The sequence below is a fragment of the Podarcis tiliguerta genome, assembly GCF_965153285.1.
Source record: "Podarcis tiliguerta genome assembly, chromosome: 2".
In the NCBI taxonomy this organism is placed as follows: Eukaryota; Metazoa; Chordata; class Lepidosauria; order Squamata; family Lacertidae; genus Podarcis; species Podarcis tiliguerta.
The window spans coordinates 80866292-80883396 of NC_139535.1; the positions used below are offsets into that span (position 1 = coordinate 80866292).

The 17105-nt window shown below is 42.9% G+C and overlaps 2 protein-coding genes and 1 long non-coding RNA gene across 4 annotated transcripts; 1 reads left to right on the forward strand and 2 right to left on the reverse strand.

Moving 5' to 3' along the window:
* Nucleotides 1-632: 632 nt before the first annotated feature.
* LOC310672080 lies at nt 633-3951 on the forward strand. Its single transcript, XR_014508386.1, has 3 exons — nt 633-1353; nt 1667-1776; nt 3278-3951. It is a non-coding gene; the product is annotated as an uncharacterized lncRNA (long non-coding RNA).
* A 445-nt stretch (nt 3952-4396) lies between these two features.
* Nucleotides 4397-6440, reverse strand: LOC310671290 (olfactory receptor 10X1-like; the record flags this gene model as incomplete). The annotated part of the gene is made up of 2 exons (XM_083427026.1): nt 6398-6440; nt 4397-5354 (listed from the first exon to the last, which is right to left on the reverse strand). Exon 2 carries the CDS (start codon nt 5336-5338, stop codon nt 4397-4399), a length of 942 nt encoding a protein of 313 aa, XP_083283152.1. The 5' UTR covers nt 5339-5354; nt 6398-6440.
* A 4908-nt stretch (nt 6441-11348) lies between these two features.
* Nucleotides 11349-16740, reverse strand: LOC310673127 (early activation antigen CD69-like). Of its 2 annotated transcripts, XM_083431050.1 has the most exons (7): nt 15642-16740; nt 14941-15057; nt 14219-14344; nt 13066-13143; nt 12820-12965; nt 12558-12667; nt 11349-11882 (listed from the first exon to the last, which is right to left on the reverse strand). In XM_083431050.1, the coding sequence occupies exons 1-7, from the start codon at nt 15757-15759 to the stop codon at nt 11714-11716; spliced, it is 864 nt and encodes a 287-aa protein (XP_083287176.1). In that variant the 5' UTR covers nt 15760-16740; the 3' UTR covers nt 11349-11713. The 2 variants fall into 2 exon arrangements, with proteins under 2 accessions (XP_083287176.1, XP_083287177.1); XM_083431051.1 differs by lacking the exon at nt 13066-13143.
* Between the last annotated feature and the right edge of the window lie 365 nt (nt 16741-17105).

Here is a 17105-nt window from a genome sequence, read left to right on the forward strand (position 1 = left end):
TTGCTCTTTGGGGCTGGAGGGGGGGGAACCCCAGGCTTCCCCGCAGCCCCGAGAAGCTCTGGGAGAAGCGGACAGGCTGCACACAGCCTGTTCCCTGCTCTTTGGGGCAGGGGGGGGGGAATAATATTTTCCCCCTTGATTTCCTCCTCTAAAAACTAGGTGCGTTCTGTGGTCTGGTGCGTCCAATAGAGCGAAAAATACGGTATATGCACTTAATCTGGAAAATAAAAAAAAGAAACTTTTCTGATTGAGATAGCATAATATTATACCTATTAAGCACCAAATGTTGACAAAAAAGAAAAGAAAAAACATAGAAAATCTATAAATAGAAAATAAGACACTATTTATTGATGATAAGAGGTCAGCTTTATTTGAGCGGCAGTCATTTAGTAAAAAACTTAGAGATTCAAGTGAGTCTGGGGCAGGGATGATTATTAATGAACTAAGTGTTTCTTTTATTAGACAATGGAGAAAAGGATGTGCTTGTGTGAATGTGAATGTGAATGTGGGGGGAAAGGGGGTAGAAATGGAATCCCAAGGCCTTTTCCTTTTGTAGGATCACTCTAGCCATATAGAGCTATACACTGCTTTTTGAGGGATTATTATCTAGAAGACTTGCAAACGTAATAAAACTAAGCCAAACCATCGTGAAGCTATCCTTTTGTTTCCGTTCCCTCAACAACTGTAATTTATTGCTTAGTTTTTTCAGTAGGGTGACGTCCCATTTTTGAGGTGGCAAGGGCCCCATCAATGTTGATGGGCATAGCCATTCAAATGGTATGTGTGTTGTGAATGATTATGTGGGGCGGGGCTTACCTGAGCCCCCCAATATTTTGTTCATGTTGGCACCCCTGATGTAGTGATTAACAAGTTATTGATTGATGTTATAAAGCATTGACTTCTGCTGAGTCATATTACTACCCTTGTCTAGCCCTCAATAATATATCTTTCACTGTTCAGGAAAAAACCTCCCTCTACTAGCAAAAGAACAGAGTTCAGTATACTATAGTAGAAAGTTACATTGATGGCAGCTAGCCCAAGGAATCAGGATAAATCATGTTGTTGCATTCTTCTCTTTTGAGGCACTTTTTAAAATCAGTGTTTGTGACCTTTCCAAGCCCTTTCCCACACGCTCCATGCGTTTGATGGTCCTGTGAATTAGGAGGCCAGCACAGTAGTAAACCCGATGTCAGCAACCTTTTGGGGCAAATGGAAATGCTACACACAAAATGGCTCCCGTGTGGAGTGGCATCACACAAAAAGGCCGTCACATCCAAAAGAGCAGGAGCTCACTATTTACTCTGCATCCAGTGTGCTCCTGCTACTGGTTTGGGAAGCAGTGAGCACATGATGGTAGAAAAAAATCAATGTATCCACCCCACCCCCCCATCCAAACCATCTTCAGTTTCAATTGTGAAAAAGAACAACCTAGCTATGTTTTAAGTTGTCAATGTGAGGCCTGAAAGGACAAGAAAAACAGGAAGGCAGAAGTTCGTCCACCCCTCAGCATGCTAAGTGTGTGCTCTACTTCTTAGCTATGTGAACATGTGCATATAATTTACTCATATTTGTACAGAGACATGTGGGGTGCAGTCCTCAGATCCACTGCTGGGAACACTGAAGAGCGGGTGAGGAGAAAATCCATCAATTCTCTATCTTTTTCTAGGATTTCCTCGTTTATAACTTGAAAAAGAAGACCTCACAGTGGATTGGCTTAAGATACATGACAACAGAAATGGTGTGGAAGTGGGTGGATGGCACAAATGCCTCTTACACGTGAGTGTTGCTTTTCAGTCGATTTATCTCAGGTCTCTCATGATGTTTCAAAAGCACAGCTGGCGAACCACGTTAAATGGGCAGTTTTGAGCTGAAAACTGCCATGTGCATTACTGTTTCTATATGTGTTGGGGTAGCAGCACATCCAGGTTTTTAGTAAGTGGCCAAAAGAAAGCATTCTGTCAGAATTCACTTCACTCCCTCTGTTTCTCACTTTCCCCCTCCAACGCCCAGGGCCATGTCACACGATGCCTTGTTATGGAATTCAGTAGCTCATCACAAGACTTCAGAAAGAGAGGACTCATCCTCCTTGACCCCATTACTTTGATTAAAGAGTTCCTGTGGTCTTGCAGTAAGGCCCTCTCCTAACATGGGTCCCATCTGCAGTATACATTTAAGATAGCATCATGGCACTTTCCCTCTAAAGGCTCATGAGCATTGCAGGTTGTTAGCTAGCTACACAGAGCTCCAATTCTTAGAGTGGTTTAACATTCTGTCCCTCTTCCCAGGGAACCATAACTTTGAGAGGGTAGTAAGAAGCCTCCTAACAACCCTCAGAACTGCTGCTGTCCCCCACAGAGGAGCCACCTTGCGCCAAATATTGAGGGAGCTGGGTGAAGACGCAGGTTTCGTGACATTGCAGGAGGAGCAAGGGAATGGAGCTGAATGCAATGGCTGGCAGCTTCTCCTCTCTTTTCCTCAGCAGCCTTCCAGGGCAGCAGCAGCAGCAGGAGCTAGTCACTCAAGCTGCACTCGGCCACCTCTACCCCCTGATGGTAGGGAACATGGGGGGGGGGTGATCCCCCCAAACATTTTTTGAGAGGCCAAAAATGCTTAGCGCCCCTGGTCTCCCAGCCACATGCTACAACATTGTTGGGGTGGGGAGGTGGGCTTGGACTCCAAGCTCGGTAATTTCACTGGTCATAGCAGTGGCGGCAAAGTTTGCAAGGGAGTGCTTGTGTTGTGTCCAGAGCTCAGTGAGACCAGCTGGCTTGCCTTAGTTTGCGGCAGAAATTATAAAAGAAGCTGCTGTCTAGGGTTGTGCTGTTGCACTGGATAAGGAAAAAGCCCCCTTCCTATCTCAGCAGGTATTTCTGGTTGGTTGGTTGGTTGGTTGGTTGGTTGGTTGGTTGGTTTGTTTGTTTGTTTGTTTGTTTAGAGTTTGTATTGAACTGCATTAACTGTTCATTGAACGGCTGGTTTTTTTCCTTGACTATGTTCTTTAGCACTGGTTTTATGGATGGAAGTATGGTCTTGCCTACTTTGTTGCTCAGCTTTGTTGTTGGGAGAGCAGCATGCAAATACTAAATCAAAACCAGCACCTGAAATAAAAGCATCAGAAATGGCACTGAAGGGGCAAAGGGCATTTCTCGGTGGGTGGGGAAGGAGATGAGCATGTGAAGAGTAACCACACATGACTAGAAAGAAGGAGGCGAGTGAGAACTGACAGTTTGGCAAGTTCATCACCAGGCAAATGATTGCTTTTCTTTTTCTTTTTCAGACGATGGGGGCCTTCTGAACCAACTAGCAAAGCTGGCCGTAATCCAAAAGACTGTGTTGTCATGAAGAAAGGAGAGAACCATAAGTGGCGTAATGGCTCGTGCAACTCCACCAATCTGTTTATTTGTGAAAAGAGCATGCAGCTTGCCTGTGTCTGGCAGGCTTTTCATAGTTCTCACTGAACCATCTTCTGTTTGGTATTGGTGTACATCCTCAGTCAGTTACAGAATGCTATGCACAGATGCTATAGATCAGTTTATTGCTCTGGATCTGGTGTGGGTGTGTGCCCACTCATGAGAATCCTTCCAGAAGGGTACTCCAAATCATACAGCCATCTATTATTGCAGCAGCAACAGGCCACACATCAGAGACACAAACATGGAGCCCACACAGCCGTGCCCTCCTCCATTCTACACAGGTGTGACTTTGCCCCAAAGGAAAAATGAATCACATCAGAAAGGGCCATACTCTGAAACCAGCAGACTTCCAGGACACCGCAACACAGACCTCAAGGTGGCTATTCATGAACCAGAGGAGGAAAACTTCATCATGAACTTGCTGAATGAACACTTATCAGGAAATTCAAGTGTATTTCATCTGGTCTGCATTAAGATCATGGGGTTTGAATCCTCTGCAGATGTTCATTAGCCAATAAATAGCAGGATGTTGTCCTCAGCGCTTCTTTGTGACTTGTTATTGTAAATATTTTCCAATAATTTCAGCTCTTTTGAGAATACATTGCTTTTGTTTTCTTCTTATATGACAATTTATAACTTAAGAACAAAGTGTCTGCGATAGAGAACAATGGACAGACTCAGACCACAGGCCCATCATACAAACTTTTATAAAATTTTCATATGATGATTTATATGGATAGATTCCTCTGGGAAATTTAAGATGGTGTGTGCGTGTGAGTACTTCAATTTGCAAGGCCACCAGTCACTCTATAAGCCAAGAAGAGGATTAGGCAGGGCACCCAGAGTCAAATATGAAAGACCCAGGACTCATACTCTTTGGGCTATCCTCTAACATGAAGACATTTGCTACACAACCTAGCGATACACTGAAACAACCACAAATACAATTTGGTTTAAATGGAATTTGTTTGCATTTATTGTATTCATATCTTTTGGGAAAGTACCTTTTTAGTAATTACCTTCCTTACCGCAACCTTCATTTCCTTGTTTCTCAAAGTAAAGATAATGGGACTGAGAAACGGAGTAATTATGGTGTAAGGTATAGACAATAGCGTGTCATCATCTAATGTGTTAGATGTGCTTGATCTGATATAAATGGCTGAGGCAAATGTATAGTGCACACTTACCACAATGACGTGGGCGGCACAGGTGGAGAAAGCTTTCTGGCGGCTCTCCCTGGAGGGGATGCGCAGGATGGTGGAGAGAATTAAGATGTAGGTCAACATGATGAACAGAAGGCTGCCGGCCAGATGCAACATGGTGATAGTAGAGATTGCCACTTCAGTCGTATTGTCGACAGTGCAGGCTAACCTAACCACTGCCCTCATGTGACAAAAGAAGTGCCGGATGGCATTGGGGCCACAAAAGGGCAACCTAAGGATCTGAGCAGCCTCACTTAGAGATATGAGGAATCCCCCAATCCAGGAAATGACTATGAGCCAGACAATTACCCTCTTGTTCATAAGGACAGGATAGCGCAAGGGGTGGCATATTGCTAGGTACCGATCATAGCCCATACATTGAAGAATGAAACAGTTTGTTGAACCTACTCCAAGGAAAAGAAACATTTGTGCACCACACCATGCAAAAGAGATTGTTCTGACTTTTGCTATCAAATCAACCAGCATTTTGGGGACAATGACTAAACTGTAACAGGTTTCAGAGCAAGACAAAGCAAAGATGAAGATGTACATGGGAACATGGAGGCTCCGATCAGAATAAACAACGAATATTATCAGCAGATTTCCTATCACGGTTAGGATGTACATGAGCAGGAACAGGATGAAAAACGCAATCTGTAGCTCCTGACATACAGGAAACCCAAGCATGATAAATTCTGTCACTTGTGTGTGATTCTTCTTCATTGTGTTGTACCAGCACCTTGGAAAGAAGAAGATCACAGTTACCAAACACAAGGCTCAGTCTTATGGACAATGAGCAGCATGGATCTTTCACATTGTTAAATTAAATAACAATAACAATAACAATAATAAAGCAACCGACTGGCTCAAAGAAAAGGACTCAAAGACAGATCTACCTAGCATCTTGTCTGACTCCAAGGATTTAAATGATGCTTCTTTCTGCAGGCTTAATTTCTTTGCCAGGATCAAAGCATTTTTAGTTTTCTCTTCCTATTTGCACAAAACTGGCTCTCCGCAAAAAATACATGGGAAAACTAGCTGCATTTGCGCTTTGGATTTTATTCTGAAGCAATTAGTTTAGTGGCTAAGTGGTCAACTGCATTTTTGATTCAAGGAGCACCTATCATTTACAGGTCCACACATTTACTATATAAAGGATGGTATTTAACTAAGTTTTATTCAGAGCACCTAGCTTAGGTTATGTTTATTAATTTCAGTGGGTCTACTCTGAGTAATACTTACTTGAATATCACTCAAAGTGGGCAGAAGTGAGCGGTGGTGAGATCTAACTGCAGTAGATTTGTTGAGGAGAGTGACACTGCCCCTTTTCTCTCCTGCACCATACCTCTATTAAGTTGATCGCCTGAGGCATTCTTCTCCATTCTCCATTCCCACTTCCACTAACTACAGTGGTTGAAATTTATATACTTTCCAACTGCACACCGCTCTGTGGATCAAGAAGGCAAAAAATGATATATATTTTTAAGGACATTGCCATATACCTGAGCTGGTTAACAGCTAGTTTCCCAGGTAATTCAGCACCATTAGAGGTCATGCAATAATGCTTTGGCACTCCAGAATGTGAGAAGATCAGTAGTGATGGAAACAAGTGAAAAGTTCAAGGATGCTTGGTTGCCATCTCTGTTGATCTCATTGAAGAACCCTAAAGAATGTTGGAGTTCCCTGAAACATTGTTTGAAAACTAAGCCAATGCCTTAAATAAGTTCTCAAACAAAGCACACTTTCTGATTGTCAGAATGATCCCAATAACAGGCGTCTTACCTTCCGTTTCTGATCTGGAGCTGCAAAAAGAAAAAGAGAAGGAGGAAACTACAACTGGCCAAAAAAGAGAGAGAGTAAACTCAAGTAAGGACCAAAACGTCTTGCCACAATTTCTACTGAAATCTGTGGTCCTGTTGCAAGGGAATGGGTGGAGAGCATGTCATCCCCTAACCATGCAAAATGTTTAACATGGCCTTCCAAAAAGAGAGAGAGAAAGAAAGAGAGGGACTTTAAGCTTGTTCATAGGTTGTGGGGATTCAGCGTCAAGATCCCAGAGACACTCAGGGAGCGAGGCCTGTAGGGAAATTACACTAATTTGGCTCAGGAGCTGTTTACGAAAGGAAAGCTTATCAGATATTTCATCATTTGTTATTTACTCCAGAAAAACAAAATTAAATTCAAGTTTCAGAAACTCAAAGGGCCAATGTTTTTGAGTTTCAAAAACCACACAATTCTGATCAATGTATGTGGCCTTTCCAAGCCCTTTCCGGCACACCCCATGCTTTTGATGGTCCTGTGAATTAGGAGGCCAACACAATGATAAACCAGATGTCAGCGACTTTTGGGGGCAAATGGAAATGCAGTGGGTGCTACACACAAAATGGCTCCCATGCGGAGTGGCATCACACAAATTGGCTGCCCCATCCAGAAGAGCAGAAAGAGACAGGGCTGCAAAATGGTGCAGGCATACATCAACCACCTTACCGGTGGGGGAGAAAGACACCTTCTTCAGCCACTGCTGCACTCGCTCCCATAGAAAGCCCGTGAACCTCTTTTCTTTTCACAATAGTTAGGATGGTAAGTGCCCATAATGGCATCCAATGAAACATGGAAACATTTAAGAGGGCATGCACATCGTACGAGAGGCTGAAAACAGTAACCGAGTAAGAAGACCAAATAGTCTCTAAGGCATTGTAGATTTGAGTGGATATTTAATGAAACCTTTTGTGAGTGCCATAGGATGTACTGGTGGCCACTTTCAGGCCTAGGATTAGGTTACTTTTGTAGGGATAATAAAGAACTATTCTAGGTTTCACACCTTCTCTAACTTCCATGAACTGCCTCATGCCTCAGGTACTCACAGGAGATTTGTCTAGCTAGTAGTTACTGAAAGTGGTGGAAGAGAATAGGAAGCACTCAAGATTTCTTACCCAGAAGCTAATCCTCAGACAAAACCTTGCATCATGCAACAGCTGCACCAAAGGGTGAGCACCAGATACTCAGGTGAGTACCACAAGCACTCAATTAGCAAACATAGTATATCCGATAACAATTACTGGATGGAATGAGCACCTTTAAATGGCAGAGGAATTACCCATTAGATAACAATGGGTCTCAAAGTGAACCATTAACAGTGGGATCAGGCATTAAACAGGGATGTGTTATCACCCCAACTCTATTATCTTAATCAACATTGTTGAAGGGAAACTCCCCACCAGAGTAGAAATCATATATTGAACAGATGGAAAGCTCTTTAATCTGAGTAGGCTGAAAGCAAAGAGTAAGGTTACCATACCTTCTGTCATGGAGCTTCAGTATGCTGATGACAAAGTAGTGTGTGCACACTCAGAGGATGACCTCCAAACCATATTTTTCGCTCTATAACACGCACCCGACCATAACATGCACGTAGTTTTTAGAGGAGGAAAACAAGAAAAAAAATATTCTAAACAAAACAGTGGATGTATGATTTTTATGGTTCATGCTGTGGCCACAGACATGTGATCTGACAGTGGGTTTGGAGTAGCCCAATGCAAAAATCCAATCTTTGTAACCACGTTTTAAGTGGGGAGGGAAGGAAAGCACTCAAGGGACAAGGAGCACGCGTGGGGTGGGTGGAGAAGGATGCTGCTAATAATGCAGAAGAGGGGTATAAGGGGAGAAGGCTCCTCTCCTCTCCCACTTTGCTCCTTTAAAGCAAGCAGGCTCTGCTTTTCTCCCTCCTCCCCGCTCATCCCCGGCTTAGCGAGCTGAAAAACTTTGCTGCTATGTAGCGAGCTGAGTGGGGAGGAGAGAGGGACAGAGAGCCTGCTTGCTTTAAAGGAACCAACCGGACAGGAGCTGCTTACACTCGTGTAAGCGGCTCCTCTCCTCTCCCGCTTTGCTCCTTTAAAGAAGCAGGCTCTCTGTCCCTCTCTCGTCCCCACTCAGCGGCTCTTCTCCCACTTTGCTGTTTCAAAGCGAGCCACGGAGGAGGGAAGGAAGGGGAACCATGGATCCTCTGCTCACGACTGCAGCAGATTCCCCCCCCCCCCCGCCACCTGTAGGCATTCCCTCCATAACACGCACAGACATTTCCCCTTACTTTCTAGGAGGAAAAAAGTGAGTGTTATGGTGCAAAAAATACGGTATTCTAAATATATTCACAGAATCTTATAGAATGCTTGGCCTATTGCTCTATATCCAAAAAACCAAAGTGCTGCACCAACAAGCACAAAACAACCCCTCTGCAGCACCACAAATCCAACTTAATGGTGTAATGTTGGAAAATGTCAATCACTTTTCCTTCCTGGGCAGTTATCTTTCCACAAGGGCTGACACTGATGCTGAAATCTAGCATCGCCTGAGCTCTGCGAGCGCAGCTTTCTCCCAATTGAAGTGCACAGTGTTTGCGGACCGTGACATTCACAGGGAAACCAAATTGCTTGTTTACAAAGCTATGATACTACCAACTTTACTGTACGCTTGTGAAACATGGACCACTTATAAACATCATCTTCAAATTGTAAATGATTCCATCAATGGTGTCTCCAAAACATTTTACACATTACTTGGGAAGACAGGCGAACTAATGCCAGTGTACTGGAAGAAGCAAAGATCACCAGTGTCAAAGCAACTTCAACTTTGTTGGATGGGTCATGTTGTTTGGATGCCTACTCTATTCACAACTTAAGAATGGAAAGCGAAATACCGGTGGATGATGAAAGAGGTTTAAAGATGCTCTCAAGGCAAATAATAATATAAAAAAGGTGTATAAGCACTGATAACTGGGAAACACTGGCCTGCGAGTGCGCCAATTAGGAACAACCTTTACCAAAGGTGTCATGGACTCTGAAGAAGCACAATCTCTGGATGAAAGGGAGAAACAAGCTAACAGGAAGGCATGTTTGGGAAACCCTCACCGTGATCAACTCCTGCCTGGAAACCTATGTCTCCACTGTGGAAGGACATGTGGATGCAGAATTGGCCTCCGAAGTCACTTATGGACTCACTGTTAAGACCATGTTCATGGAAGACATCTTATTCAGCTATGAGTGATCACCAAAGGAGAAGACGACCCATTAGAAATGTCTCCAGAAACTTAACTTCCTAGGTCATCAGCAGATGTTGATTTGGCACTCAGTTAATAGCATTATTATGCACTCAAACTTCCCTAACTGAATTTATGAACTTTTCCCCATGATTTGGGAGAGAACCATGTGGATGATTGCTCTGTCCAATGGTTACATGGTTAACAAGTCAAGGATTGGCTTTCAGAACATTAGCCCTGTTGTGAATGTAGCCACAGATCAATCACAGAAACTCCACAGCCATGATATGTAGTGGGAAAGGACTATATGCCAGGATACGGCCCCAAATGTCATCACGTGAAATTGCAGTGCAAAACTCCTGCAATTTTCTGAGTAAATGGTTTTGCAATGAATTTTTTCTAGAGACAACGTGGAAATGAACACTAAACTTGCATTAAGTTCCACTAAATTTCCTGAAGTGGCTTTTATGTTGTGTCACGTAAAATGCAAAAATTAATAGGTAATGAAGTGTTGTGAACACAGAATGAAGTACCATGGCCTAATTGCAAACTAATACATAGTCATCTGCTCCAACATGTAGTTAATGGAGGACAATTCTACCAACAGTTGCAAGCCATGACAGCTACCAGTAAATGGAAACTAAATGCTGAGAGATAGTTTATCTATTATAGATGCTGGAGACGGATAAAATAGGCTTCAGTTCAAAACAGGATGCTAGACTAGATGGCCTGATACTGTCAGGCATGCCCAAACGTCTGAAAAATACATACACATTAACTGTAGAAGGACAAGCCATGTGTTTTAAATGACTACATTTTACTAGTGCTTTTTTTCTAAAAAAAAATGTTTAGGGGTACTCTCATTTTCCTGCTCATATTGAAATACTGCTCTTAATGAGGTCAAACTTAGATTCACAAAATGTTTAGGGGTAATTAGTATTATTAGTATTAGTATTAGTATTACTACTAGTGCTACTACTACTAGTAGTAGTAATACTAATACCGGAATTGGGACTTAGGAGACATGGGAATGTAAGCACATTTGCAGGTCTTAAATCAGTCTTTCAATTGTGTTACCGGAAAAATCTGAGGGCTCCCTTGGATAAAAAATAAAGACACCAACCAGAGTAAATTGGAACAAATCAGCAGCCTGTAGGCTTGGCCTTTATTGAACTGTTGCAACAGGGTGCTCCCCTCACTTGCAGGAGAGAGGAAAGACACAGAAAAATGGTGTGTAAGGCCTTATAAAAACTTTTGAAATTCCCATCCTGTAGGTCAAGCCCACCCCCAGAAACATCATGCCTACATCACAGAAAGAAGGGGTTGAGGGAGGGGTGGTGGTGGTAACCTGAGTGTCCTGTCACCTGGCTGGTTCCCTTCTCCCCCTCCCCATGAGTCATTTTCAGAAGACAAAAGGTAGTTTTAGTTTCCTGCCCCCTGAGGGGGAATCCAATCACTGTTCTTTTGTTATAGTCCATGTTGAATCCACTCGTGTATGCGGTCCGTTGTGTTGTTGATGGTCTTCTGTCTGAGACCATCAGGGTTGGCATAGCAACTGGGCAGGGCTTCTGTGGATGTGCTGGTATGCTCAAGGGATTATGGTGGCTTGTATCAAACCTTCCCCGTTTTGTAGTCCTTCCTTCATGGAGTAAAATAAAAGTGGAACAGTGCAAATCTGATGTATGGTTGATACGTGTGCACGGGCCCAGTTTGACCAGGCATAACCATTAAATTGGACAGCCGTGTTTAGGGGAGGTATACTTCGGAATACAGATCTTGGGGACAGATAGCAGGGAGAGCCTTGCTGGTGGCATCAAACTGGTCACTGCTGGCTCCAAAAACCAGGGCAGAGGCATGGAGAGGGAGATGCTGAAGGAAACCCATGTGCTTCGTTCCTCCCCATGACACCATGTACATTCAGCCAGGCTTATTTCCTGACTGGCTTTTGACTCACAGTCTAGAGGACCAGAAAGACATTGTTCTAACCCTGAAAGTTCTTGCAACCTTTAAAAAAACCACTCCTATGAATCAATTCTGCTTGTACACGCACACAAATTAGCCAAGTTTCAATGAGGTAAGAATGGGGACTGCAGGGCACAGGCAATGTGCCTGCTCTTTTCACAAATGAAGCCCAAGCGTCTTAGGCACTCAGTGTTCTTCCATTTTAATTCATACTTGGGGTCCAAAATCACACAGCATCGGGAACTGATTGGTTCTGTCCTTCCATCCCAGTTTCTGAAAATGAGAAACACAAATTTGTCTGAATTGCATGCTATCAGGGGAATCCAGTATATGGGGCAGGATCATGAACTTGGGAGCAGGGGTGGTAAGCAGATGCTGGCCTCAACTTTTTTGTGTGGGATAACTAGTCTCATATAACCAACATGCTTAAGTCTAATTAATGCATGAATGGGTTAATGCCACAGACAGAGAGAAAGCTGCCCTGTCAGGCTTAGCTACGTCATTCTCCCTCGCTTTGGTAAGGAGGGAATCAAGCCCATTGCTGTTCCCCTCCAGAAACTCAGTGTGTAAAGAGGTCTGAGCTGATTGATCTTACAAGCCATTCTTGTGTTCCTATACCAATAATTTAGAAACTTTCACCACTGAAACAAAGCCCAGGTTTACAACCTGTGTTTTCTGACTGCTGTTTGGAAAAGTACATGAATCTGACCTTTGGAGAGTTTGGGAAGATCTGCTACCATATTCTAAGAGGAGAGGTACTCAGAGGAGGAAAATGGTTCAGCTTTAGCTGTCAAGTTTGGAGGGGGGAGACGTTGCTAGTGCACTATAAGCACTAGGGAGCAGATCTAACTGTAGCTAATGCACATAGTAAACAGGGGTGGACAAGGAGTCATTGCAAATCAGTGCTATGATATGGTAGAGAATTTTCAACTCAATAATGCTACTCACGTGTAGGAATGATTTTTGAAGTCTTGCCACATCCACTTTCTTTCAGCCTCTATGTAAGTCAGTCCAATCCAAGTATTCTCGCTTATCTGCAGTTCATCTTTCAGAAAGTCCTCATAGAAAATGAAAATAACATGAATTTGCAGTTCTCTAGCCTTATAATATTTGCAAAATTGCACATATTAGGCAAGTGTTCATAGAAATGAATATATTAGTGAAAGTAACACACTCAATTATATTTTATTTATTCCTTAGATAGAATTACCTGTTCATTTTCACTGTCAATCACTATTAGATCTGCACCTAGGGCTTGGCAGAAACTTCTAGCTGTATTCTGTTGCATTTTTTCTGTGGAATGGTAGTAGCATTTTTCCTGAAACTCATACCAGTCATCTGCACACTTTGGAAAGCCTGCAATATATGGAAATGTTGATTAATGCTACCCAGCATGACTATATCTTAGATGTTTTGCTGGTCAAAGGATGTTATTGTGCCTGGAGTCATACACTACCATAATTGCCAATAAACACACCTTTCAAAACCAGTCCCTTTGCCTTATCCAGATGGTGTGTGTGTGAAATATCATCACCTAAGGGCGAACCATAAAAATCTGGGTTCAGTTAACGGAGAAAGATGTGATCTGTGATTTGACTTTGGGAGATATGTGAAAAAAACATGTAATTCCAAGAGGATCTCTTTTACCAGTTCGTGTGTGTGTGTGTGTGTGTGTGAGAGAGAGAGAGAGAGAGAGAGAGAGAGAAACTTCTCATCTCTCTTGCTCCAGCATTCCATCCCCTCCTCTCTGTGTGTCCCTCTTGATCTCTGTCTTTGTTCTCACCCTGCCTCCTCACAGGGACTCCATTTTCCTCTCCCTAGTCTCTCAAACTGCTCCTCCTTTCCCTCATATTCTCTCTTGTCAGTTTTCTTTCTTTTCAGCTGCTGATTTGAGCCTTGAAAAGCAATGTTATTAGTTTGTGGTTGCCAGACCTCTTTATTCACTGGATCCAGCAAATGTTAGAATTTAATCAAGTCAGGCTAACTGCCTGGGTGAGGGGCCATTCAGATAACAAAAGAAAGGTGATGGGCCATTAAGAGAATAAAGGAAAGAGGGCTCTGTGTCCAATGGCAAATGGGAGGGCTCCTCCTTCAGCTCTCAGATAAATAGAAGGGCAAAGCCTGAGTTTGAAGGCAGAGTTTGCTGCGATGTGAACTAGAAGCTGGAGAAAAAGCTGCAGGCTGGAAAGGCAGAGAGTGGGCCATAGTTGATTTCTGCTTCAATGCAAGGCTGCAGCTATGGGAGAAGCAAGAACTTTTTGGGGTGTTGATACTGTGAACCCCTCCATCATGGGCTCAGGTTGCATATATGGGTAAATATATCATAAAGACACCACAGTCTCTGCTGTGCCTCATTTCCAGAAGGAAACATCTGAAACCCCTGGAATCCAGGCACTTCTCGGAGATTGGAGTGGTGTGCAACAATACATATAAGCTGAAAGAGGAATACATACAGCTGAATACATAGAGCTGAAAGAGGAAGTGGGACAGAGTGTTGCTCTTTCTACTTCCTCCTTCAGCACTATGTACTTCTGGGGGTGGGGCGGGGCAGGTGGAACTACACCGAAGTAATATCCAGAAGATTTTACCTTCTTCAGATCTGAACTTACATCTAAGACATGCCATTATGAGAGTAGCTGTTGTTATGATCAAGGAGCAGAGCAACAGAACTGAGAAGATCATGAAGGGTTTCCTGCCAAAGGGTCCCCACTTGCCGTCCTCAAATGTAAACAGTGCTGCAAATAAAGAAGAATAAACCTGGAAGCTCAAGGAGGACCACAGGATTTCAGGAGCAGGACTATTGAGAATAAAGTAGGCTTCCCTCAGAGAATCATGGCCTCTTTGATTTGTTAAGGGTTCTCTTCAGAGAGCTACAATTCCCAGGATTCACAGGGAAGAGGGATTGGCTAGTCTCCCTTCCATCCAGGTTTCCCTCTTCCCCCCTGCCAAAATACAGCAAGCGTTCCATGCCTCCTGAGCATGCTCATTCTGGGTTTCAAAATATTTTTTGTCCTTCTGGAAAACCTTGAGGTTTCCCCAAAGCTTCTGATGGACGGTGCCATTTTAGCTACATGAGGCTCCTCTGAATTTTGGAAACGGAAGGAATGAGAACAACAACAATGTTCATGTGGTCCTCGAATACACCAGAGCCCAAAGCGGGACAGGAAAGTAGATGAACAGTGTAACTGGTGTCTGAATTGGGCAACAAAGGCTTTTTAAAGTCTAATGAGGAAGGGGGATATTATTTGTGCTCCTCTTCAGACTGCAGTACAATAGAGAGTCTAAAAACATTTATTTGTGCCATTTGTGGAGGTATGTTAATTCTTTTCACCTGGTTCTCTTTCCTCTCCCTTCTCTGGTAGCCTTCTCAGCCGGATGCCAGAAAACCTGATATACTCATATTCCTGCGCAGCATTGTTATCTCCTTGCTGGTCCAAAACCACTGATTCTAGAGACAGAAAAGGTGTTGTTTTTTAAAGAGATTGCCTACTTGGCTCTCCGTTGTGACTTTCCAGATTTCATGGTCTTGCTACCCACTGGAAGTGGGCATGTCCAGCTTTGTCACTCATTGTGGAATAGTATATCATTCAAAGAGCCAAAACTGGGGCAAAAGAAGCTTATTAGCAAATGTAAATATTAAGAATGCTTGTGCTGATAGCAAGTAAGAGGCTAACATGTTAATGTGACCATGCTACAACTGCTGCAGCAACTGTGACTTTTTATTGCAATCTTACTAAACAGCCTCCCAAGACTGGATAACTGTGGCAGCATGATCTAGTCCTAATGAGTATAGAGTATAGAGGAGAATTACTAGAGGAGTAATGAGTATAGAGGAGAATTACTAGAGTATAGAGGAGTAATGAGTATAGAGGAGAATTACAGTTAGGAATGATAGCCTTGTTAGATCACTCACATAGGGAATTGTGTGTTTTATATGTGATGTGGACACAACAGCAGCAGAACTAGAACAGCCTTTTGAGAATTTCCCGTTCTCCTCCCTTCCTGCTTCCTTCCACTGCCACTCTGATTTACCTGCGCTTCCAGGTTCTGACTCTGATGAAACTTCAGCATTCTGAGAAAATTTGTCTGAAAGAATGTCATTCTGGTAATCTTCATTCCAATAGTCTTCATTCTGATAGCCGTCGTCCATGATGGGTTTGATTCTTCTCCTCGAATGCCTCTCAGAGCAGCTAAGCTCAGTAACCCGATGCTTGTCCTTGCTGTCTATCACTATCAGCTTCCTTTCTATCTAACAAACCACAGAAATGTCAGGCGCTTGCCCCACTCCTAATGCTCAGGAAGGGGAGTGCAACTGTCATGGCTGAATGTAGCAAAGCAGGATGGGATGGTCCTAGCTAATTATGGCTGAACTGGGAAAGAGACTGAAGCTGATTCGTTACAAAAGGTTCAGACAACTATGAGTGGGCTCTTAATGAAAGAGCAAGTGATCAGGCTTCATGTTATTTGAGAAAAGAAAGGGACCGCAAAACAAAGGTTCAAATTATCATAAGAAATGTCTGGAGGTGTCTGAAAGAAGGTTGATCACCCAGGTATCTGCCAAAATTTTCATTTGCCCTAACACTAGCAAGATGCACACTCCATCTGTGCACAGCATTTTTCTGGAAATTTTTCTGTATCCTTTTCCTTGCTGTTGTTATTTTTAAGTATTTGTTTTTTATCTTACTGATTTACATTGAGAAATTATCCACAGTGTCCCACAGGGCTCCATTTTGTCACCCATTTGTTCAACAATGGGCTGGGTGTGTTTGTGTGCGGGGGTGGGATGGTAGTCCTATAAACTGAAATCAAATCCAGACAAGACAGAGGTCCATTTTATTTATCAGATCTCTCTTCTGCTAGGTGTCAGGGTGGTTTGCAAAATTAATACATGCAGTTATAAAACAATTGCAACCACAAAACAGGAAACAGGAAAAAACAGCTTCATATATAAAACAATGAAAAACAATTGCATACATACAAGTAGATTAAATAGTTTTAATACAGATGAAAACTTGGATAAAGCTTGTTGGAAGAGGAAGATAAATGTGTGTGCCAAGTTGTTGAGTCTAGGAAGTGAGCCTCCTTGTGTATTGGGATGGGCACTCCTCTAGAAAGGGTAAGTTTGTAATTTTGTGGTATGCAACAGAGCCTTCTCTGTGGTGACCTCTTGACTATTGGAATCCCTACCTTTTGGATGTGTGCGTGGCACCATCTGCTTATATTTAAATGGCATACTAAGATGTGATGTTGGAAATAGAAGTTTGGGGAAGAGATTCTTCCTCTCTCCTCACAGAGATAGGCCGATTGCTACAAAGCACATTAAAACTCAGTTAGATTCTGCATCTGCCTTCATCCACCTTTAAACCAATGGTCCCCACAAAAATACGTAGGCTAGAATAAATCACAGACACCTTGTTTTGTAAATAAATAAAGATTTTACTTACAAAGTTTCAGTAGTTACAGTAAACAAGTCTCTGTCCATCAGAAGTAAAAATA

What these genes read in the sequence shown, in the direction of transcription:
- LOC310673127 (XM_083431050.1), bottom strand. Translation starts at nt 15,759, where the DNA reads ATGGACGACGGCTATCAGAATGAAGACTATTGGAATGAAGATTACCAG. An exon ending in GTCAGAACCTGGAAGCGCAG is followed by an intron (nt 15,058 to 15,641) that starts GTAAATCAGAGT and finishes TTCTGTCTCTAG; the next exon opens with AATCAGTGGTTTTGGACCAG. An exon ending in CATAATGGCATGTCTTAGAT is followed by an intron (nt 13,144 to 14,218) that starts GTAAGTTCAGAT and finishes GTTCGCCCTTAG; the next exon opens with GTGATGATATTTCACACACA.